Raw genomic sequence first — 25,032 nt, forward strand, 5'->3', positions numbered from 1 at the left:
ATTATTATTATTTAACCAACGTTCTTGAGACATTTTTTAACAAATCCTTTCGATTACTTTTTTCATACAAAAATGAAGATACCAACTGATCGGGTTTTAATAAGAAAAGAAAGAATGAATATTACTTTGTTCTCCTAATATGTTAGATTAGCTTCGTCTATGTATATAAATTAAGTATAATATACTATAATTTATGACAATTATTATAGTTTTTTTCATCTAATTTTTAAATTTATTTTAACAGGACATGCTATATAACTATTTGATTAGAGTTAAGAGATAATAATGTTTTGAAACAGAATCAAATTGATCTAATTATTTAACTACTTTTGTGGGTGACTAAAGTAAAAAGGAAAGACAAAAATAATTATAAAATTGGCAAAAGAGTTATAATGATCATACTGGACTATATCTTTAAAGTCTTATCATCATTTTGTTTCATTTAGAACTCCAATTGGATGTTATAAATCAGGACATTCAGGAAAAATAAAACTACTAGGCATTAGCAACTACTCACTAAGAAAAAATAAAAAAAGATTGATAAAAAAATAATTGTTTTTAAAATATATATCCTCAGTAAAAAGAAATTATGTACACAAAGTGTATATAACATGTTCCCGTAAGCATAATTTTAAAATTGGATAGAAAGACAGATTGCAACGATTATGATAAAGTAAGGTATATTGTGCTTAATTTTATTTATGAGAGTGAAAAGTGTGACTAAATTAACAGAATATATCGGGGAAAATATTGTTTAATAAAAAATCATAAAAAATAAAACTCTTCAAGTAGACTTAGCTTTTAAAAACATAAAAAAAAAAAAAAACTCATCATTTTCTTTTGTTTTTAAAAGCAGAGCGCAGATTTTTAGGGTACTGCTAAAAGTTAGAAAAAAAAAAAAAACACATAACTGTAATTTTTAGTGAAGCATGGCTACAGTAACCAAGAAAAAAAAAAACAAATAATTGACTTTTCTTCGTTAAATGCAACAGATAATAGTTTTGTAAGTAAAATATATTTATTAAAATAAATATAACAAATTTTTTAAATTTATTTAAACATATTTTATTTTCATAAATTATATACAAAATCTATTAAAATGAGATAAAAAAATAAAATGTTATTTTTATAAATTATACCTCTAAAATTTTCCATCGAGTTAAACTCATTGAGCATGGAGAAATCATTTTGTGTCGTGAGAGGCTGATAGTTGAACCAAAGAAAAATTTAAACGTAGAGGAGTGTTGAAGGTATATGAACACGAGGAGGAGAGACATTAATATAGGTGGTTCGCTAAATGAAGTAGGTGTTATCTTTAAAAATAAAAGTACTTTAAAAGTTAAACTAAAAAAATTAGAAATTCTAAATTCTGTTTTTATTTATAATTCCTCTTATTTATTGAATAAAAAAATTTGAATGCATCTATAATTTTATTTCATATTTACCTCAAAATATCAGAAGGATTAATAGAAAGGTATAATAAGACCATATAAAAAACAGAGGTAAAAGAATAACATTTTTTTTTCGGTCAAAGTGCCCATTGTTGAATTTTTTTTGGGCCAAAACCTGTTGTTCGTCTTTTTTTTTTTGGGTCGGACTCGGACTGAATGCTTTAAGCTTAGTTTGGGCCTTCTCTGAATCTGTTTGGAGGAAAACAAAAAAGGTGACAAAGAAAGTCCGAAACTTGGCTTGATTTCCCCCTTTTTTTTTCATGAATTTTTTAAATTATTAATTAACCGATCAAATAAATTTATTTTTGACTGTTGTCCAAAAGAAAAAAGACGGGTGTTGCAAATGCATTGTTGCTTTCCAATTTTGCGAAGACGAAGAGGTTACAATGTTGATTCGGCGATTGCCTTGGACGGCGATTTCTGTGGGCTCACCACTTCCGTTGAATTTCGGCGCTATGTATGGAGCAAGCATTCCCATGCGCAAGCAACTCACCGTTTCCCTTTTCTCCTTCTGCTCTAGCTCTGGCTTCCATCCCCCTCCTCAATCACAAAAACCTGTAATTTCATTTTGAAGCCATGCCTTGGGTTATTTCATTTTATTCCTCGCAATAATCACCGATTTTGAATTTCCATTCGTAGGTTAACGAAACGGATAATCGTCACTCGCAGTCTCTGAAACCCGGTCTTTATCTCGTTGGAACACCGATTGGAAATCTCGAAGACATTACCCTGAGGCACGAAACGTTTCACACGAGTATTTTCTTCCTCTTTTCACTTGGGTGTTTAAGTTTAACAGATTTTGTTTGGTGTGCACGCGCAGGGCTCTTCGCGTGCTGAATTCTGCTGATGTCATACTCTCAGAGGACACGAGACACTCTGGGAAGTTGCTTCATCACTACAATATCAAAACACCCCTTGTAAGCCTCTTCTTTTTCGCAACGTTTGATTGTTCTGCTTCCTAGTTTACCTCTTCCAATACTCTTGTCTAGATCTTCAGACGAGTTAAAGGGAACAGGTTGTGTTGAAGAGGTCGAAGCAGGGTATGCTTACGCTTGTCCTATATATAAGGTGAAACAGAATATTCATCCTTTTTAACTGAAGATAGATTAGTCCAAGCTTGTAAAACACGATTGGGGAGTTAAAGTTGGCAAGATTGGATTTAGGGAATTCATCCACTTCACTAGTGGAGCGGCAACCAGATGCTGCTGGTGAAGGTTTACAATAAGCATCATGAACTCCGACTACCTTCGCCGGCAGCACTGCTGCTCCGCCTGTTTTGCAAACTTGATACCTCATCAACAAATTTTTTCTTCACTTCCTTGTCTGAGAAATTATTTTTATCGAGTCATTGTAAAACACTAGTGAATTTTTAACTGAAGCCCTATTACATGTACATATATATTCTAATGCCCATACCTAATGAAAAGAAAAAACCTGATTAAATATATAGTCAATCAAATGATGTATGATAATAAAAAGTAACTAAAGCTAATCGAGAAAATATGTACTTACTATTAAAAAAGCTACACAGCCATTCAAATCAATCTTGGTTGGACAATGACTAAGCTTACAGGATGTATTATTAAGAGTAGAAAGTGACTTACCATGTACAACTTTAGCTCACTTAAAACTATCAAGATGATTAACACCATCTAGATATTTCAACAAGAAATCAAGAAATGCACTAGAGGGTAAAAAGTAAAACTTATAAAACAGGCAGCTATGTACAAGCACAAAATTCTTTACATTATCATTATATTTATTTTCTTCTATCGCTTTCAAAATTTTTCATAAGAGATCTTTCCATCAATGACATTACATAATTGATGGACAAAAGAGCTTTCATTTGTTACATGAAAAATCTATGTATGTTCCTTCAGAGGGCAAGCCAAGGATCAGAGTCACTTCTTCACGAGTAAATTGGATTAATCTATATTTAATTGAAAGGGATGAATCTTCTAAGTTCCACCTAACATATTAATATATTGGACAAGCATGAGCATCATTGTAAAATAATTCCCTTTCTGTAAATAAAAGGTTGTGCAAGCATAAGAATCATTGTAAAATAATCTTCAGATGAGTTATCACAAATTCAATGAATCACAAAGGGAACAGATTGTGCTGAAGAGGCTGAAGCAGGGTGAGATTGTGGCACTTATAAGTGATGCTGGAATGCCAGGTATCAGTGATCCTGGTATGGAGTTGGTATGTTGCTGTTGCCGTGTTTATTATTATCAGCATTTCTTTAATGTTTCTTAAGTGTGTGCGTGTGTGGTTAGTGGATTTTGGAGGTTTCTTACTCATTAGGAAGCTTCTCAAAATTTGATGCAGGCCAAATTATGTGTTAGTGAAAATATCCTGGTTGTTCCTATCCCTGGTCCCTGTGCTTTGGTATCGGCTCTTTCTGCATCAGGTTTACCAACTGATGAATTTACATTTGGTAATTAGCTGGATAAACTGTTGGTGGATTGACTATTATAGAGACTTTGGCATTTGTGTTGTATTGGGACCTGAAAATTGAAATGGCTGTTGTGACTTATGTTTATGTAGTTGGTTTTCTTCCAAAGCATTCAGGTTCAAGAAGAAAAAGGCTTATGGTTTCAGCTGATCAAACAACAACACAAATATTTTATGTTCCTCCTCACAAACTTTCTCAATTTCTTGAAGAGTGTTCTTCAATATTTGGTGATACGAGGTACTGAGAGCCAACACAGTGATGTTTATAATGCTTAGTTTGATGAACGAAAGTACTATGTGCTTGTCAACTTTTTCTATCAATCAGCATACTTGCCTCTCACTTTTATTTTATTTTTTCCGATTGGAGAATACATTGGTTGCTTTTTTTGCAATATATTAATCATTTAGATAACTAACTCATGAATTTTGATTTTGGGGGGGATGGGGAGTATACTTAATTTGTCCTTCAAACTTTCCTTTTGGCAATATTAGCTGAGGAGGACAGAGGTATGGCTTGGGAAGTTATATTGACCCAGATCGGTTGACTCTTCAATATGATGATGATATTGCAGGATATGTGTTATTGCTCGGGAAATGACCAAGTTACATGAAGAGGTAGGTTTAGAATTTGACTCCCTGAATTCGGTAGTGTTTGAACACTGATTATATTTCTTGAAATTGGTTAGTTATCGTATCTCTGTTATGGTTACCTTGAAGCCATTGATTCTGCAACTACTTTTCACTTAATCTGTGATAACCAGAACAATGGAACCCAATAGTTTCCGACTCTGTATATTTGCTGCCAATATTATAAATTAAATAAGGTTAATCATAGCAATGATGCCTTGCTATTGCATTTCTCAATATGCAAAATGACTATTTTTCTTATGCAAAAACATATATTGTTTTGTCTTGCTACAAGATTTAATTGTTCATCAACTATGATTATGGTGGTATGCTTGACTTTGGGATTTAAATTTACTTCTTTTGTACCTGATTCTGGCTGTAACTTAAAAATCATATTGCATAGTATTTTTGACAGGGGTGAGGATAAGGATGATGTATTTGTATGTGTGGATTTTCTGGCAGACAACCAGGAGGCATATGTAACTTAATAGCTACACCATCAGCATGCTTTTGTTTTGTAGAATTTTGTGAATAGTTTGTTCAATCAATTAGCATATTATACTTGTCATATGATTTGTTCTTTTAACTGACATATTAGATATTGCTTATGTAGTTTTGGCGTGGTACTCTTGGTGAAGCCAAGGAATTATTTTCTATTCGTCAAGTGAAGGGAGAACTTACCATATTGATTGAAGGACAAGCAAATTCTAAAGTTGAAACTCCGTCTCACATTCAGCTTGAGAGTGAACTAAGAGAACTGATTGCAAGTGGCGCGAGTCTTTCCACAGTAAATTTATTTTAGTAGAAGCTTTATATAGATAATATATATAATAATCATTTTGAACTGCACCTCTTTTCTGACATAACCTATATCTCTTGTTTTCTATTTTATTCCCTTAGAATTGAATTTAATCATGTTTAAAATTAGCTCAAATGTATCTTTTTACCTCATAAGTTGATTGACTCATTTTTAATAGAATCACAGTTCAATTTTTTTTCTTTCATTTCAGCTTATAATTACTGTGTACTTTCCATGCATTTGTTAATTAATTTCAACTGCTGGTGTTTAATTTAGGCTGTGAAATTGGTTACCGGCAGATCATCAGTGAGTAGAAAAACTATATATTCACTTGCACTAAGAAAATTTGGGAAGCAACCCGAAGTGGAAGATGATTCAAACTAGTGCAGATTATTCCTACTGGTAAGTTTGATTTTACTTTGCTGGTTTTTCTTTGGTATCAATTTTTGGTCAAATTATTGTTCTCTTAAGCTTAAAATCATCTGTAATTAACAGAGAAGGATGTGGTTTAGCTGTCTCTGTTGCTCAATCTTTCTACTGGGTTGGCAGTGGTCTTCCACCTAGATGAATGAGATGATTTTACCACTGCTGTTGAAGCACTATTGCGGATCATATTAAGATGGTTGGGCCCGGTATACTTAGCATCCACCTTTTGTCCTTGGCTCCCCAGGATTCAGCTCTTCAGGACACACACCAACAGAGTACAACAAAATTGATTGTAAATGTCTACTCAGGGCAGGGCAAGATAGCAGGGTAGCTGTTGGGTCGTACTAATGAGAAAAATGACAAAGCTGAATTCCTTAATTGCTTCTGTATCCTACTTCTACAACATGATCTGATTGTGGTGAGCCGCTGTTTTATTTAGCTCCCCAGCCTGTCTTAATTGCGTACAGACTGCATGGTTATAGATTCTGCTACTGTCACATCTGAATACGAATCTAGTAATCGGTTCAGTGAATAATATATCCTTGGTCTGATCATCCACAACAAATAGGAGAACTGTGTTATTATCTGTTAATATCCCGAAGTCCCTAGTCAATCCCTTGTGTGTACCTGAAGGTATCTACGCTTGTTCTAGTTTTCGATCAAATGGAATGTTTCACGAATCCGCAAAAGCTATGCCCGTATGTGGTACGAATTGGTTAAGCTTTTCTTTCTCATAAAATCCTTTGGGATTAAAGTAGCATAAATGGTTGTGTGTATGTCATGCAATTACGTCTATATTTGTGTGGTATTATATTGCTAGTAAAGAATAATCTTGAATAAACTGGTATGATGCACGTTCCCTTTCCGCGGAGTAAGCATCGAGCTCTGATTACCGCCCGAGGTTTTATGATGACACGCTAAGCTGGATGACTGACACCTTGAAGGAAGATGGGCGATATAAGCCATAAATTTTTTGGCAATTCCATTGCATGGTAGAGGTCGAATTGGTCTTCCGATTTAATATTTTTGTACATTGTACTCCTTACTTTTCATAAAATAAATGGTGTTCCTTCACTCTGATTAACTTGTCGTCATCATTTTTCATAAATACCATTTTGTTTTATAATGGGTCAGTGTAATTGTTTCCATTTGAACTTCTTTTTCATGCATTCTTGCTCCTTGAAGCTAAAAGAGAAGGCAGACAGATCTAATATATCTGGACGAATTATATGTACAAGGAATTTGGATGGATAATAAGAGCTAAAAGCTACTTTTTCTTTAGAAAAAGAGTGGAAACAGCTGCATGATTGTGGACAAGACAACCAAACCACACGGGCGGTCGGGATCACGGGCGCTGCTCAGCAAGATGTCATGTGCAGCTTGCCCTTTTCCTTCCCATTGGCCCCAGCAGATCAATTCCCACTTATTGGGCCTAAGCCTTGGGCAGCTTAATTAGCAAACTCATGTATATATATATAATGATAACAGAACTCCCGCAACATTTTCCCCCTAGTAATCTCAGATAGCAACACCTCAACCATCGCTGCACCAGCACAAATTCTTGCTGTGATCCTCCTTGTAATTCCTAATCATGATAGTACAACACTGCTTATTTATACCCTAAACTCACTACTTAATTATAACCATCCCTTCCCTTATTTATCTCTTTCCACTGTTGTCCTTCGGAAGTTGTTTTGCATGTTGCTACATGTCATCCTTGGTGACGGAGAGGGAGGGCTCAAATTCATATATTTGTTGGCCCGTGGCTAAGATTCGTCGAGGATCGAATTGCATTTTCCTGGCATTGAATTGGGTCCACTTATCTCCAAAGTGGTCCATCCACTCCTGCTGTGTTGTGTAATGGGGCAGATACTGTTTCACCTTGATCTCCGAATCATGGCAGAATCTCAGAATCTGACGGTTCTGATTAGTCAGGTACTCCAGTGTCTCAGTATCCAATGCTGATCTCAGAAATGCCACCAGGTAAAACACCTCCTCTTCTGGTATCACCACCGAGCTCCGATGGTCCCACCTACATACCCATCACCATCAGCAAAATCACGTTATGGAATTTTCTTTTCATGCATGCAATGATGCAAAACGGTAGTAGACAGTTGGTGGGATTTACTTACTACTACGTTGTTAACAATCGTGTGACTTGTCAGAGGCCAACGCAAGGGGGAATTTAATTTGCATGCACGTTTGAATTTTGTTTGTGAAACTTGCTATCATTATTTTTTTTATGTCTAAATGAAAAATTGAAATATAATTAAGTGCAATTATGATTTATTTATGAATATTGATATTGACATGGACGGGTATGGTTGCGTGAACATACGGCGGTGTCTGTGGAAGCTGGAACTAGGTTAGTGTATCCCTACCATTCCAAGAGTGGGTCCCCCATAGAAGATCTTCTGACAGCAGAATCTCCTCAGCTGGATGACCATGGCCGTCCGTTTTGTTTGCTTCCGGTCTACGCAAAGGGAAAAGAAAATCGTGGCACTTCCTAGCTGGCTTTGATGCAGATTTTCATCTGCTGTGTTGGTTACATGTACATCGCCGTGGTTGTTCTTTCCACATTTTCCATTTCCACTTGGAAATAACCATTCTTTGGTTTAAGATATATTTGGCTATTATCTGTTTATTAGAGATATTTACCTTATATAATTCATAACAAATGTCACCTAATTCACGAATTATTGAGGATCTTGATTTTGCCTGCCATGTATAATTAAGATTTAATATAAACGTACAGGTTCCATTCATTAATCCTTGCCAACAACAATTCTATCTGTCAATCAGTTGTCGAGAATCGTCAAACATTATCATTAGGTTCCACTATTATTGGGAATATTCTTTGTATAAATATATAGTGTTCTCTCTCTCAAAGGATCACAACTTCACCATCCTTCATTTCACTCCTTTTCTTTTATTATTCCTTTTATCTAATTAAGCGGGGGATCGGAAAAGGGCGATGAGATATAGACCTTAACACTGACACCCAGTAAGATATGTCGTTTATATATGAGGAGATCTATGCATTCCTGCAAGCATGCAGTGGTTTTATATCTAAATATGAGTAGGACATGCATGAATATGATAAGCGAAACAATACAGTGTAGCAAATGGATGCATGCGGAAATATATAGGCTTACTTGTTTTTGTTCATAGGGTAAATGAGGATAGGCCCACTTGTCTTGTTTCCCAGAATGCCCTTGAACACACCCTTGTCGAAGTCCGCTATCCTTGATTTTGGAACAAAAAGGTTGAGCCATGGATGAGGGACGTCCCATAAACCCTTGGCTCTAAGCTTGAGCTCAGCCTTATGTACACGATCCAGAAAATCCACATAAGGCAGATCCGTTGTGAACACCGATGTTGGTATAAAATCTAACTTTTTCAATAGACCCTCTATCTCCTGTACATCATAAAAACGCAAAACCACTAACAAATTAATGTAACACGTTTAAATATATTTATAAAAGTGGATCGATACGAATTTAGTTCTTTTAAAGTAAAATTTTATCAGTCATTGATTTAAAATTATTATAAATATAATTGACTTTAAATTAAGAAGAGATAAATTATCACTTTCTTATTTTATATTTTTTCTCACGTTAAAGAAATTAGATTCATGCATGTATATATATACAAAAGCATAGCATTTAAATAGCTATATATGAAAAAGAAAGCTGCTAGCTTAGGTAGTCGCTGCTTTTGTCGGGATGAACCCCATTATTTAAATTAGCTATATAGCTTTGGCAAGATTTAAAGAGAAGATCAAAACAAGTAAGAGAATAATGTGATGGCTGCCGGCGTTGTTTTTTGAATTAACTATTGTAAAGGTTGCCTTCAGTCTCGCGATTGAATCGAGATGATAGATTGCACAAGATCTTCCACATGTTTTCTTTTGTATGTTTTATTGCATTCTGTTGTATAACTACAAACTGGTTTATGTTTGAGTACAGAGAATAATCATATCCGAGGACAGCGACGCAGGAAGAAGCAATGCTTATATTCAATAAATGGCGACAACGTAAACAAACAAATTAAATCAAAGATTTAGGTGGTCGTAGGATTCAACAGAAAATGAGATAATAAGAGAAAAAAAATTTGATGTATACTGTTGTTGTTACGCTGTCTAGAGGTAATCACTTGGCTTTTTGCCAATTAAAAAATATCATTAACAATTAAAATTAAACATTTATAAGATTTAAAAACAGCAAATATTGAATCATTAAACGAAACATGGATTTGTGAACGAAGAAAACACTGTGACATTGCAATGATATACAACAATAAGTTTGGAGCGGTAAAAGTTTAAAGTAAGGATTCTTCTTTATTTTCTGGATCGTGAAACAGCTTTCCATCTAATAGTGTTATGCAAATCAAAGCCGTTTTATTCTTTCATGTTTAATTTGCCAGTTAATTTGTTTCTCCATCCCTATATACCCTATCGGATCTCTGGAGATGATGTCCCTATACTTATATTTCATATATATTCTTTCAAGCCACTAGAATTTAAATAACATCTTGGATGGTACTAAAACACTTTCTTACTTGTTTAAATTATTCACATTTTAACATTCTTAATAAATAACTCACGCGAAAGATGACACATCTGTTGGCATGTTAGAGAAACAATTTTTCTTTTTTGAAAAAAAAGTTTGTTTTTCAAAATTCCCTTATACTAATTATTTCATTATTTTCTTTAACTTTAGAATAAGAGGGTTCAAACAGGTACATAAATAATCATTGTTCAATTTAATAATCTTCTACATGCATAATTTAAAATAAGACATAAAGATATTTTCACTCTATATATTTTATTCAATTTTTTTTATTTAAGTTCATTTAAATATAATTTTTTTATTTTAATCTTTATATTTTTGTAAATTATTGTTTTTAATCTTTCTAGTCGACTATCCAACTAAAAACACATTTAACAGCATTTTAGTGATCCAAATCAGCAACTGAATTTTAAAAAATGTAAAAAAAATAAAACAAAAAATATTCAAAAATAAATAAATAAATATGAGGATAATTCCGAGCCTATCTAGCAAGGCAGAGTGATTCCAGTCATAATTCAATGTATATCAAACTTGAGTATACTTAATAAATTAATACATTAATGCACTAAATGACACAACTTAATAAAATTAATGATGTATCAATATTTTTATGGTCACAATGCACTAAGTGTTGTCAAATTTATCTTAAGTTAAAACAAATTTAGGTGTAATTTTTTAATTAAAATTAGAAGTTTAATTTAATCATTTGTAATAACTTTAAATGATAATATATTTATTGAAGTATAATTTTAATTTTAATTAAAAACACCAAAATATGTATAATATTACACTTAAGTTTGTCAAATTAAAAAATGTAACTAGACAATTTCAATCAGGGTAAGCTAAGTGTACTCATTTTAAGTCACTATCTAACAATAGAAAATCTACGTTAGGTTTGGCGTATACCTCATCAACAAAATCGGCGTTCTCTTGGTTGTAATTTTTGGTAATCTCCAAACAGTACAAAACACCTCCGTCAGCTTTGAGGGAAGTGATTTTGACAGGGTTACTTGGTGAAAAGAATGAAGATCGCCAATTATTGATGAGCCCTTCATCCACTATCACGAAACCCTCTACATAGTCGAATCTCTGCCTTGCTGGTTTCCCATGCAGAGAGATGAGAAACTCCTGGTCCTTACAGAAGGTTGAAAAATTGGAGTACAGTACTCGTATCCAACGAACCTGTACAATAATATTTATGATATATATATTATATCTAACGTTAATAAAATTTAACAAACACCAACAAACCAGAGTCCTTGAGTACTGATTTAAAATTTAAAATTTAAAAACAAAAATACTTTATCAAAAAAATCTAATAAATGCACTTATTTTCATATAATTCATTTATAATACAGTCTAATGAAATTCTTAATAAAAATGTATAATTTTTAATTCTTTAAACCAGTGCGGCACCACAATATTAATTAACGATAATCTACTGGCTTGACACATCAGTCACCGGTTATGATTTTGTTTAAATAACCAATATAGAACTGTGAGTTTGTTAACAGAAATTAAATAAAATTGAGAATGGCTAGGCAGCTGGCGACACCCAAACGAGATTTTCAGCTTTATATTATTAGAAGAAGGAGAGTACCCAAACCATCCCTTCGAAAACGACTCTTTTTATGTTTTGTCGCTGATGTGAAGAAAGATTTCCAAGAAAAGACGTATCATCACTATCGTATGCCCCTCCTATCAAATGAAGCAAATCATCTTCAACCGACATTTAAAATAAAAAGGAATATTTACCCTTTTTTTTCATTTTTCATTTACACTGAGTTGCTTTAAGAAACATGAAGAGTACGTACGTATTAAGCAATGCAATTTATTATTTAAAAATTCAAAGAAAACGTGATATCATAAAAACTAATAATAAAACTATAAAAATGAGTGTCATACAAAGAAAGAAGGAATTGGGTAGTGTATATTTGTGCGTAAGAAAAGGAGACAAATAAAGTACGCAGGAGAGATAGTTACTCTCTGAGGAGCTGGTTCGAGAGCAATTCTAGCCCTTGTGATGATTCCGAATTGTCCAAGACCTCCAAGAACCGCATGGAACAACTCTGAGTTACGATCTTCTGAACACGTCAACAGTTCACCCTTTCCTGTTACAGCAGCAAACATCCAAACATTATCATAGCAATATGTTACGGAGTACTAATTAACCACGCTAAAGACAAACCAGTTTGATTTGTACTTAAAGCCATGACAAATGAGTGGGACATCGTTGTTTAAATAGTGAAAAATTTTCCATTACGGGAACTACTAGTTAGTACAAGCATACTTTTTTTTTATAAAATTAACAAATTTTGCCTGCAATCGCATTAAAAAATTTAAGTAACTTTAAAATAATGTATATATGAGGAACTCCCCCAAGAGAAACTAATATTTAGAAACAAAAGAAATATCGAACATTAACAAGTACACAAAGCAAAATTACGAGATGTGGTAGTTTGCAATGCGATATAAGGGTTAGCTTTTCCAACTAATAAAAGTGAGAAATTAAGAGACATTTATTTAAATTGAAGAGTAATGTTATTCTCATTTTTCTTTATAAAATTCTCCACAATAAAAAGAAAAAATAATACTGTAACAAAACTATATTTCAAATCAAGTGAATACACCCGGCCATTATTAGTTTTTACAAGTCTTCTTACATTAAAGCAATTAAAAATTGATACTATAAAAAATACCGTATATAATTATTTTATTTTAACTTATTTTTAGCTTTGATGTATAAATGCATCCAAAATGCAATAAAAAAAACTAATATTATCTCCCAAAATTACACATAAAAGAGCTAGATGTAAAACATAGAAGTATTGCAATAACTAACTATGAAAGTAGTTTTAATAAGTTCAAAGTGGAAAATTATTTAGTATTATTGTAATATTAAAAAAATTGTAGAATATATTTAAAATATATATATAATATTAACTTAGAAATATTAAAATAAGATAACAGAATAAATGAATATGGAATGCAATGGAAGAATGATAAAGAATGAATGTTTAGACTTACCAGTAACGACATCGAGCTCATAAACATTGGTGATCTGAGGACCGTGATTGAAGGTCTGTCCACTGATCCCAGCGTTGGATAGGGTTCCACCCACAGACAAATACAAGTAATCGGTCCAAGACATGGGAGCCAACCCATACTCCAATGTTGCACTCAAAACCTCTATCCACAAATTCCCACCCCACACATCCACATACATTCTTTCCCAACACACTCTTATCATTCCTTCACCACCCTTTTTCCCCATTTCTATAACCACCCCTTTCTTCTTCCCTTTTATCAACGCTTGCCCATTTATCGAGTGCCCGTGCCCTCGTGCCGACACCGCCAAACCCCACTCAAACGCCGCTTTCACCGCCTTTCCCACGTCCTCCGCCGACGCCGCCTGCACCACCGCCAAAGCCTCTCCTCTTCCCAACATCCCGAAATCCACCGAAGCCGCTTCCACTTCTTGCCTCTCCACGCTCACTCCACCCTCTAGTGCCACATCGAACAGCTCCGTTAACCCCACCGTTACTATCAAACGACATATAGCAAATGTTAACAGAACAAGCTTGCCGTTGTTGACGCCCATTGGTTATTTATTATTTATTTAAAACTACCCCACAACCACAAGCTAGCTAGCTAGCGTACGTGTGTGTGTGTGTGTGTTTTCACTTATTATAAGGAATTAATGCAGATACATGCATGTCATGTGTGTGTAGTGTACGACGATGATGGTGACGATGAGTTATTGGGGTGGATGAGAGAAGTGGATGAGGGAAAGGGAAGAAATAAGAATGTTGGAGAGCTCCAGAGAACTAAGAGAACAAAATCTTGGAGCAGCGTCGTGGGGAGTCGTGGGTTAACGTATGCACGATTTCGCTTTAAAGATTTTGTACGCAACATGCACAAAGATAAAAGATTCTCCCTCTCCCTCACTTTCTTCGATTCTTTCCCAAGCCCAAATCCTTTTTATTTCTTCTTATTTAAAAAAAATAAAGGAAGAAAGAAAGAATCTCGATGTGCAATTGAATTTAGTGGATATGTATATAAAAACGCATACAAATAATACAAAGGAGTGGATCTAGTGATATATTGGCAGAGTGTCTCTCAAAGAAAGAAAGAAGGGTTTGGCATGAAAATCAAGAAACTCTGTGCGTGCGGTGAATTGTGATGAAAGAGTCATTACTGTGTGTCTAGTAATTAAGATACAGGCTAATTTATAGGACAGGTGACCACGAGAAACTGGGCTGAAGCCCAGAGTAAGGGCACGTGGATCTTAACGTGAGAGGAGCCACGAGATACACGTCCCTCATTGTCAAATAGTACATTTATTGGGCCCTGGATATTAAGATCTAGAGCTCAATTCTAGCGTTATAAAGGTAAAACCGGAAAAAGAAAAAAAAAGTTTAAGAACTGTTAATTCGAAGATAAGTAAAATTAGTTTAAAATTACAGAATAAAATTAAGATATATGCTAAAAGTAATTTTTTTTAAAAATGTGTCTTTTATTTTTTTTAAAAATATGAGAATTGGCAATAGAAAATAGACACTAATTAAATAAGGTTATGTATGAAGCACAAATCAAACAGTAATTTTGCAGGTTTTTAAAGAATAGTATTTTATTTTAGTTTTTTCAGTATTATTTCTTAAATTATAAAAAATGCATATTTCTAATTTTGTATAAGAATTATACAATCTTTTATAAATATAAAAAAGGGGTCATATTTATATTTAATTAAACCATTTGAGAATGATCACAAAGAGAGGGAGGGGAAACGACAAATAAAAATGGTTGTATAGTTGTATCACATTGAAGCTTTTTTACACCTATCTCCTGAAGTTGCCACTTGACAAAGAACAAAGATCATTTCACGGGTGTATATACTTTTAATCCAGTAGGAGAATAAAAAAGAATGTAACAGGTAAATTCATAAAAGAAGAGATAAAATAAAAATAAAAAATACATGACCAGTTATAAATTTAAGGTGTAAAAAAATAATGGATGAGAGGTCAAAGTTCTACACTTAGGGGTCCACGTATGGATACGGAGGATCTGTGTGGGGACATCACGGAAGGATGGTTCACGTGGGTGCAGACCCTCAGTCTGGGACGATCCTTGTCAAGCTCTCAAGTGCCAAGCCAAAGCCAAACTAGTTAACCATTCTCTCCCTCTCCCTCTCTCTCTCTCTCTCCTTTTACCCATTTTTAAAAAATGAAATAATTAATTTGTAAATTTATATGAATAATCTTTCTATATTTTTTAATTAGTGGCAAGGATGAGAAATATTGGTTTAATTAGGCACTCGAAGCAGTCATCAACATTAGCAAATGTATATGTCTGCTATGCTAGCTGTATATAAATGATGAGGTCATAATCATTGAATTATGTATGTTCCCATTTTATGAAATGAAGCTTAGCTAACCCCAACTCTCAACGGTCCCAAAATAGGAAAATAATAGAATCCAGGCCTTGGATTGCTCGAGGTACGCAGTTATAATATTTTATTTAATATGAATTCGTGGACAATGTTATTCTAATTAATTAAATTCCAACTTAATTACCACACTCACAACAAAACGAAAGACAAAAGGCATTACCTTTGTTAAATATTCATATAATATCCTTTAAATTAATTAATTAAATTAAAATTAAAATATTCATAGAATGTACAGGATTCTTACCGGTACCCATGCAAATTATTAGTTTGTGGATATATCCTCTGATAGTTCCTGCTCATAATTAATTCATTGTTGTTTTGCCTGCAGCTGTACGTCATTATGCTGATCATATTTTATTTAATGATCATGTCTGATCCGTTGTAATGATCAAGGAAGAGTTTAATTATGAAAAATAAATAACAGAATAAAAATATAATTAACGAGGCATGTGTGTATACGACTTTATGCAATTCAAAATCGACAGTGAATAAAAGAAAAGAAAAACAAATGTCAGTAGTTGCGAGGGACGTTAAGTTTATCAGATTGTTTTGTATGGGATGTTTGTTCTATGTCCGGATTGTTCATCTTGTACTGCTTGTACTATTAAAATAAATAACTAAGCTTTTTAGGTATATTTCATTTTTCAGCCATTATTCGCGTAATCTTCAAGGATTTGAAATTTTGTTTCCATCTTTTAAAACTCTAAAAATAATAATATAGTGATCAAAATTAGTTATCAATAACTTTTAAAGTTATATGAAAAGTAAATTTGAGTTTTTGAAAAATTTATTCATAATTACTCTCAATATAACATATATATTTTATTTCTTAAACACAATTGTCTTAACTTGTCTTGAAGGAAGTCACGGTGAGAAGATAAGTAATATTTAAAACAAAGTTTCGAAGCTATAACCAAACGCAGTATCTGTTTAAAATAAAATCGTGCAATCAAATACTTTTTGAAATGAGGTTTACATATTAAACTTCAGGTTAATGGTATTACACGTAGAAAAAAAATGTTAGTACCATACATTATTTATTCTGATAAGAGTTATTTATAAATTAGTATTTTTATTTCATCTCGTTTAATTTAGATTTAACCTAAGTTATGCACTTAAACATGTAATGAGTGAGTTTATTATTAAAATTTTTTTATATACACAAAAACTCTAAACATAAATTTTATTTAAACAATACTGAGTCGCTTACTATTCTAATTAATCTTTATTGATAAATTAGTGTTATCTTTAAAGAATATAATTTGCTTTTGTAAGATAAAAAAATATTTATTTTTAAATGTGACATTATATTATATATATATATGGTTAAACATTCTTTATTTAAAATAAAACCCATATTCACAAAATAGTGAAGAAAAGTTTAAAAATATCAGTTTTTAAATCAATGAATACAAAACTCTCTTTCTGATACTTATAATTGAAATTAAAATTCAAAATTATATGTTAAGTTAAAATAATCTCTTATCTACCGATGATTCACAAGTTCAGCAATTATCAAGAATATTGATTCATACTTTAAATTATATTTAATATTTTTGTTATTATCCAAATTTAAAAATTTACCTTGTTTTATGTAAATTACGGCATTTAAATTTAAAATATGTTAAACAAATAAAATATAACAATGACTGCTAAAAAAAAGTTTAGACATCATTGTTAATGTGATTATTTGTAATTATGTATGTTGTAGTTTTTTTATATTTATAAATAACTATATACTGTTAAATATGTGGAACAATTAATCAATATTGAATTTAGTTTAACTTGTGTTTTAAAAATTGAATCTAAGTTAATATTGTTTATAGTAATTTAATATTAAAATTTAAGATCTGAAAAACAAATTTTAAAAAGTAAAATAAAAGTTGAAACCTGTAATCACGCAGGACGTGCTCAACAAGCAAAGATAAATTAACAGTAACAAAAAGAAAAATGAAATATCAATATGCAAACAGTATGGATGAAAAAGTTGATGTACCTGCAAGATCTCAGAAAGAGTCATCTCTATCTCTTACTTTTTTTTAACTCTAATCTACAGTACGTGCTTCTACCTCTCACGTAGGTCTAATTTGTGCCTCTTTTTATGGTCTCTGAACTTAAAAACGCTCCTCTCTTTGAATTTGTCTCAAGCCATTTATAGACCACGCAGACCAATTACTTTTAACTCATTGATTGTCAATCAAAATTAATTGATAAATAATTGCAATTTGATTTCATTTCACTAATTGACTGTGCCAAAATCCCAGCACCCGTTGACCTTCAAATTTGACATATTTGTTTGAATACTTAATCCTTATTTTATCCTTTTAAAAGAAACTATTTTACATATTTTTATTAAAAATAAACTATTAAGCATGTAGGTTAAAAAGATTGTTAATTTAATAAGTATTTTTGAGTTTGAATTTTAATAAATACAATTATATAAAATATTTAAAGAAAAAGAATTGTTCATTATAGTTAATAATATAATTATTTTAGACTTATATTAGTATGTGTATATATATATTACTGTAGGCTAGAATTTTTCATGTTTTCTGATAATTCCTAAAACAAATTAATTTCTCTTTATTATGCAAATATTTATTGAAAATTTCTTTTCATTATGCTATGACTGCTCTGATAAACTTAAATATCAACAATGAACCTTTTAAGTTGAAAGGCGCCCGTTTGTGACTGCTTCTATAATTTTGATTTCTATCAGCTTCATGTTGTGTAAATAAGTGGGAGTTAAAAGGAGTTGATTGAGTTAACAAAGAATTATAGTCTTAAAAAGTTAATTACAACTCTTTATGCTGTATTATCTTTGGTTAATAACAAGTGCAGTGTAATTAATCCTCCAATATGGCACGCATTAGTAATTCTTATCCCATATAATACTAAATACTTTTTCAAATGGGGGGAAAAGCATGGGTATAATTTAAAAAAAAAAGAATTATGAAAAAGTTAAAAAGCATGCTGAGACAAGGTCCGGCATAAGATTAATTATTGACGATGTATATGCATATATAATTAGACTCATCAGGACCAGGCTTTGTCCATAAAATAGCATACATAAAATTGGCATTTTCTGATTTTCCTTCCCTTTCTGCACAAAACATACGAGTCTTGTCATGTCCTTAGGAAATATATCCAACGATCTTTTCATACCATACAAATACAATATGTTGCTGAATTTGTCCTCTGATGAATGCTGCAAGATTTCCTTCGTAAACAGTTCATAACAAAGCTACAAGAAACAAATCCTATCAGAGATGTGGGTCAGTAATTGAATCATACTACATATTAAGAACATGCATGATCCATGTATATATCGGATGGGTGACTGACTTGATTTTCCTGATTTCCTATCTCTTCAATTGCTCAGTTACGTTAGACACTGCTAGTTATTATCGTATTAAAACTATGTGTTTACCAAAGGGCAACATGTTCCGATCCTTTTCATCTTATCTTTTGGTCAGAAATAAACAAGGGTAAAATCTATTACCAAATCTTTCGTAAAGATCTTGTGTAACCTTTTAGCATTGAAAGGAGCAAGCAGATCTAGTTAGACACTTTTTACAAGTAGCCAGTTTGCAGATTTTATGTAACTCTGCTTTCTGTCTCGATAATTGTTTTCCTTTCTTAATTTACATGTTCTAGTATCAAGGTTAAATTATATCAGTAAGACCCACCTTAAAAAATCAATAAACATGGATTTAATACAGAAATTATGATCTGTTGAAATGAAATTCAGATATATTTAAACATGTAACATTAAGCGAAATTTGAAAAATTTATAATCACAAATGAAACGTAGTTAAAAAAAACACTTTTACTTGATAAATAATGAGGTTTACGTGTTGAATATGAAGAAACGTGCCTGTACAGGCAAATCCATGAGATATATCCTGAACTTCACTAGAATTTTATGTAACAATTTTTACAGTCCCTTGGTTTTTTATCTCTTATGTATATTTAAAATCCCTTCTATGTTTTATGTGCAATTCTTAAATTATTGTATTTGTTTATTTACTATCCTTCGTTGATTAAATCATCTCTATGTTTTATGTGGGTTAATAATGAGTTGATTTTTTTTTTTTTATAAACTTCGTTTATCTTCTAACAAGTTAATTTCTAACATATTGTATATTTAATTTAATTATATCATAGCTTTGGGCCATCTATATGAATTACAGGTAAATAAATGCTCTTTTGTTTGGTTGGCTCCATTGGAATATGACATCTCTCTAGATACAGTAATAATATAGCATCCTATACCATCCTAAAAAATATCAAATAATATCCTATATAATTCGAAGATTATATATATATATATATATATATATATATATATATATATATTCAAGAGGAACAGTAGTTTGAAATCAAAATCGACTATAATTTTATTAAAAAATCTAACAATATATTCGTACATGTTAGTTAAAAATCATTAAAAATAGTTTAGCACATGAATGTATTTTTTTAAAAAAAGCAGGTTAAAAAGGTTAAAAAAATACATTAAAAAGTATATTTTTAACACTCTTCTAATTTATTTATTTAGTATAAGTAAATAATTGAAGGAAAAAGAAGTAGGCATTGTTGCTTAACTTTGCAAATCAGATTGATTATAACTATGCATTTAATAATCATTGATTACATATAATCACTGTTCCATCAGTTTTAGAAGAAAACAAGACATGGATGGATTAGAACCCTCAACCCGACCTATAAATTTGGGCTTAGTTTAAACTACTAGACATAATTGTTCGAATTATAATAAAATAATTGTTCATAAATTACTTGAGTTCCCATAAAATTAAAAGAATTAGTTGTCCCTTGATAAACTATGCATTTTTAGCACATAATATTTCTGGTTTTTTAAACAAAAATAATGAAAGTAAAATATCTTTACGTACTAATACAGTAATACCGTAATTTATAATAATTTTATTTATTTATTTTGTAATTGTTATCTTTTAATAAATAGCAATATCAATAATAATAATTCTATAATTTATTATTAAATGTATTCTCAGATCCATTTTAAGAAGTGTCCTCCGGTGAAAGACGTGAGATTAATTTTCCTTTATTAATAATAAATTACCATTAATTTTTATATTTTTATTAAATTTTAATCAATTATTAAAAATATATTAAATAATACATCGTTAGCTTTTATGCTTGCATGCTTGCAGAGCAAGCATCAACTTACTTTAATTACTCAACTAATGCACTCTTAATATCTCTTTTTGCCATGATACTCGTTACAATGCCATTGCTTTTAGTTAGAATCTATCTTTCGAGTTAAAGCTCATTTTTTATGACTCTCTCTGCAAAGCAAAGAGATTCCACTTTGAGCACGAAGCCCCTCAAGCAGCAAATGCCATGCAACAACTAATTAACATGCACCCAAATTAAAAATAAATAGAAGACTCAGCTTCTTTTTCTTCCCTCAATACCAAATACTATTTCTTATTCAGATTAGGTTCTTCAACTTTTTATATTCAACTTTTCTATTTGTTTATTAAGGTAGGCCTTCTTTCTCTAGAGTTTCATAGTGAGTCGTGACTCGAGATCTTGGCCACATAGGCTTTCGAAAGTTTCAAAAAAGGAACCCTAATGCGGCTGGGAATATAAAGAGAAGCCTAATAAACCATTGTTTTATGTTTCCATGACAGCTACAGCTCAGTTCCAAGTGCCCTAAAAAGAATCCTTGTGTGGTTATTGCGTCGACATTTACTTGAAAATTTTGTTATACAATCTCCATGCACATATTATATATACAATAATTTGTTGTTTTATGGTGTTACCTTTTTCTCGGAAAAATAATTGGCGTTACTTTTTTTTTTTTCCCGATTTTAACATTTGTATAAAGTTTCATATTTGTAAAAGATCAATGCATATATAGAATTATCATAACTTGTTTTTTAAAAATTATTTCACCTAAAGTAGTTTTTAGATTCGTCAGCACAAATGTTATCATCAAAGGGGTACTCTTATAAGTATCTAGGTATTAACAAATTAATTTTTTGATATGAAGCTAGATGAGACGTGTGATATAAATGAGGTATATATATATAAAAAACTATTATAGTTTTTTTAATCTTCTCAGTGTAGATTATGTGTAATTTTAGTTCATTTATACTTTTAGTTGAGTTCTTTTATTTTTAAAATTAAGTAAATTTAGACTTTTAATTAATTTATTCTACTTAAAATACTTGAATTATTATTATTTTATCTGAGTTGTCCATTTTTTATGCATGTATGATTTTTTTAAAATATTTTGAAACGAAAATTTAATTAAAAAAATGGTAAGATAAACTGAATTTAAGATAAACCCTCACTCTACATAGACACACAGTAACGAAACTTCTATATATAAGACCATGTTAATTTTTTATTATTTTTTTCAATTTGCGCTACCTAATTATTTTAATGAATTATTTACTAGTTATCACGAATTATTTTAATGAAAAGTGAAAAAGAATTTCACTGTTTTAGGGTTTTATGAGTGAGGGATAACCATTAAGATAAATTTTAATAATGTTGTTTAAGAATCACATTATACTGTTTTTTTTAGAATGTGATATGTCACTAATTAAGATAACACATTAAAATTTAGTGTGTGAGATTAAATAATTTCATTAATTTGTAGTAATGTAGGTTGATTATAAAAACTAACTTAAGGACTAAAGTAATGATCTAGCCTTAAAAAATAAATGATATGTGGCAGAGAGAATAGTCCCTAAGAAACCAAGTGATTTAAATGGGGTCGTTGTTGTCTCTCTCGCGTTAAGAATGACATATTTTAAGCAGCAAATGTAATGTCGTTTATGTGCTACGAAATTCAACGCCTACCATAATTATTGTTACTAATTAGGCCTACCAAATTATGTCGTTAAAGTAGCTTTTGGTGTGTGTTTCGTTGTTCTTGAATGTTTCATCAACTTGCAAACTTGGAGTACAATTATCCATGTGACTAGGTGAAGATTACTCATGAATTCCAAAACTTAGTGGCCAACTCTGCCTAATTTTTATGAGAACAGGCCAAGTCATTGATCAGACTAGTGTTTGTCTTTGTAAAGAAAAGAACCAAACACTAGCTCTAATCGTGCTCAACTCACCTTATTTATTTTCTTCACCGATAAAACTGTGACCTAATTAATTAACATTTTTTAAAATATATAATTTAACATTTATAATATTAAAAATTTATAATTTTCTGATCCTTTTGAGCTTTTGTGCTAATTATTTTGGACACATTTGTTCCACGAATACTCGCGACATAAGAGTAAGTTGCTTGCAACTTTTCTCACTGCCAAAGGTCCTAAGTTTCAAGTTTCTTTAAACAAATCGTGTAATATTAAAGGGAGTAATTTGTCTTTTACTATAAAAGACGGCTTGTGATCGTATAAGCCTTTTAATTTTTAATTTGTGTAAAAGGCACCTGATCTATGATTACCAACTATAATCCCCTTCATTTTTACACGAGAGGACAAAAAATTATTCATGATTATATCTTGTCCTAAGTTATTATAATTAAACTATATAAATTATATTATAAAAAAAGTATATAAATCATTTAATTTTTTATTAATTATACTATTTTTAAAATATTTTAACTATCTGAATATATTTTCATGTTTTTATATGAAAATGACCCTTTTATTAGTATGAGAAAGAATCGATTTACAGTGTGAGCTATATTTATTTTTATATTAATTAAAATTAATTGCTAAGTAAATTTTTTATTCTGTAAATTATATTTATAAAAATTTATATTAATAAAATATTTAATATTTTATTCATGTATACTACATTTAAAAACATGTACTTTTTCCAATGAGAAGTGATATAGTTATACTAATATAAGTTGTACAGTTTTTATATTTTTAATAATTTTATATGAAATATTTTTTTTATAAATTTAATTGTTCAATTATAACTATATATTTTTAAATTAATTCTGAAAATTTTCGTAAAGCTTGATAATGATAAGAATGCAGTTAAAATATTTTACCATATTTTTAAAACTATACATTATGTTAATTTAAATGTATTAAAAATAATTTAATATTAATATAAAATTTTATAAACATAATTTATATTATAAAAAAATAATTTTAAAATAAAATACAGTAAAAAATTATTAAATGATATAGAAATTGATGTAATTTAAACTAGTGTAATTTTTTTAAATGTAGAAAAATTATTTAATATTTTACTAGTTTTTTAAGTTTAAAAAATTTAGTATAAATAAATAAAAAATATATATAACTCGTATCGATGTAGGTATAAACTTAATTTTTTTTTTTTTTTTGTCAACATGTTGAACTAATGAACTCAATCAAATGCAACTTTTCAGCTTAAGCCCATTCAAAAGGACTGCTAGAATTTGACCATGGCAATTTACGATTCAATTAAACGAAAATAAACCCTGATGAACGACAATAATGCATAGGTTGCATTTTTGAAACATCGCATCAAAAGAAGAATCTGGGCCGAATATAATTTATAAAGAAACTCTAAGAACTAAAAGTTTTTTTTTTTTCAAAAAAAGAAAATGTTTTTTTTAATGAAAAACTTATGACAAACGTTATCTAATTTATCTTAGACATTATTTACATACATAGGGTGGGACAAGTGTAAAAGTATGAAACAACTAATATTATTCAGACAAAATTTAATATACACATCACATTACAAGGTTTATTTTAGAGTCTGGACATCACATCACACATTTTCCTATAGGTTTTTTCTTTTTGCAATGCCATTTTTTTCCAACCACACCAACTTTTTTTCAGAAACAAGTATTCAGAATTTATTAATTATTTGAAAAAATTACCGAAATGGGTGATATTACTATTATTTTGGTCAACTGAAAAAAGGGTGATATTAAAAGAAACTACTTTTGTTATATATCTTTACATATGTCACGTTCCCCCAAAGAATGATAGAACAACAGCATGTTGGCCCAAAGCTATTATTAAAAGTTAAAACTAAAAACAACGGGCCCAGACACAACCTAATCCATTCAGCCACTCACATGAAGTGATTAAAATCCATTGCCTTTTTTTACAAAAATTACAACCTCCTCTTTGGAGTATGGGGCTTGCTTTGGGACTTTTAAGTGGATTTTTTCTTGGACAATAAACATATTTCCATGATCAGTGATTACTAACCCTATGGGCCTCTATAAAAATAATTATATAAAAAAGAAAATAAAAATAAATAAATAGATATGAAAAGTTAAAA

The 25,032-nt window shown here is 30.7% G+C and overlaps 2 protein-coding genes across 3 annotated transcripts; one reads left to right on the forward strand and one right to left on the reverse strand.

Moving 5' to 3' along the window:
- The first annotated feature begins 1,764 nt into the window (after positions 1-1,764).
- Positions 1,765-8,519, forward strand: LOC113864800 (ribosomal RNA small subunit methyltransferase I). Of its 2 annotated transcripts, none has more exons than XM_027498915.1 (10): positions 1,765-2,008; positions 2,091-2,185; positions 2,272-2,368; positions 3,528-3,656; positions 3,783-3,891; positions 4,002-4,146; positions 4,481-4,523; positions 5,149-5,322; positions 5,611-5,736; positions 5,830-8,519. In XM_027498915.1, the coding sequence occupies exons 1-9, from the start codon at positions 1,838-1,840 to the stop codon at positions 5,716-5,718; spliced, it is 1,071 nt and encodes a 356-aa protein (XP_027354716.1). In that variant the 5' UTR covers positions 1,765-1,837; the 3' UTR covers positions 5,719-5,736; positions 5,830-8,519. The 2 variants fall into 2 exon arrangements, with proteins under 2 accessions (XP_027354716.1, XP_027354715.1); XM_027498914.1 differs by having other exon boundaries at positions 1,807-2,008; positions 5,884-6,288.
- On the reverse strand, positions 7,427-14,519 carry LOC113864799 (cytokinin dehydrogenase 5). The gene is made up of 5 exons (XM_027498913.1): positions 13,359-14,519; positions 12,315-12,442; positions 11,238-11,513; positions 8,916-9,178; positions 7,427-7,792 (listed from the first exon to the last, which is right to left on the reverse strand). The coding sequence occupies exons 1-5, from the start codon at positions 13,930-13,932 to the stop codon at positions 7,465-7,467; spliced, it is 1,569 nt and encodes a 522-aa protein (XP_027354714.1). The 5' UTR covers positions 13,933-14,519; the 3' UTR covers positions 7,427-7,464.
- Positions 14,520-25,032: the final 10,513 nt, after the last annotated feature.

Source organism: Abrus precatorius, unplaced genomic scaffold (genome assembly GCF_003935025.1).
Source record: "Abrus precatorius isolate BTA unplaced genomic scaffold, Abrus_2018 Scaffold4, whole genome shotgun sequence".
Taxonomy (NCBI): Eukaryota; Viridiplantae; Streptophyta; class Magnoliopsida; order Fabales; family Fabaceae; genus Abrus; species Abrus precatorius.

Coding starts and splice junctions, on each gene's coding strand:
- LOC113864800 (XM_027498915.1), top strand. CDS start 1,838: ATGTTGATTCGGCGATTGCCTTGGACGGCGATTTCTGTGGGCTCACCA. Junction 3,657..3,782: donor GTGATCCTGGTATGGAGTTG/GTATGTTGCTGT, acceptor AATTTGATGCAG/GCCAAATTATGTGTTAGTGA. Junction 4,524..5,148: donor TGACCAAGTTACATGAAGAG/GTAGGTTTAGAA, acceptor TTGCTTATGTAG/TTTTGGCGTGGTACTCTTGG.
- LOC113864799 (XM_027498913.1), bottom strand. CDS start 13,932: ATGGGCGTCAACAACGGCAAGCTTGTTCTGTTAACATTTGCTATATGT. Junction 9,179..11,237: donor ACGCCGATTTTGTTGATGAG/GTATACGCCAAA, acceptor TATGATGTACAG/GAGATAGAGGGTCTATTGAA. Junction 7,793..8,915: donor TACCCTATGAACAAAAACAA/GTAAGCCTATAT, acceptor ATGGGTATGTAG/GTGGGACCATCGGAGCTCGG.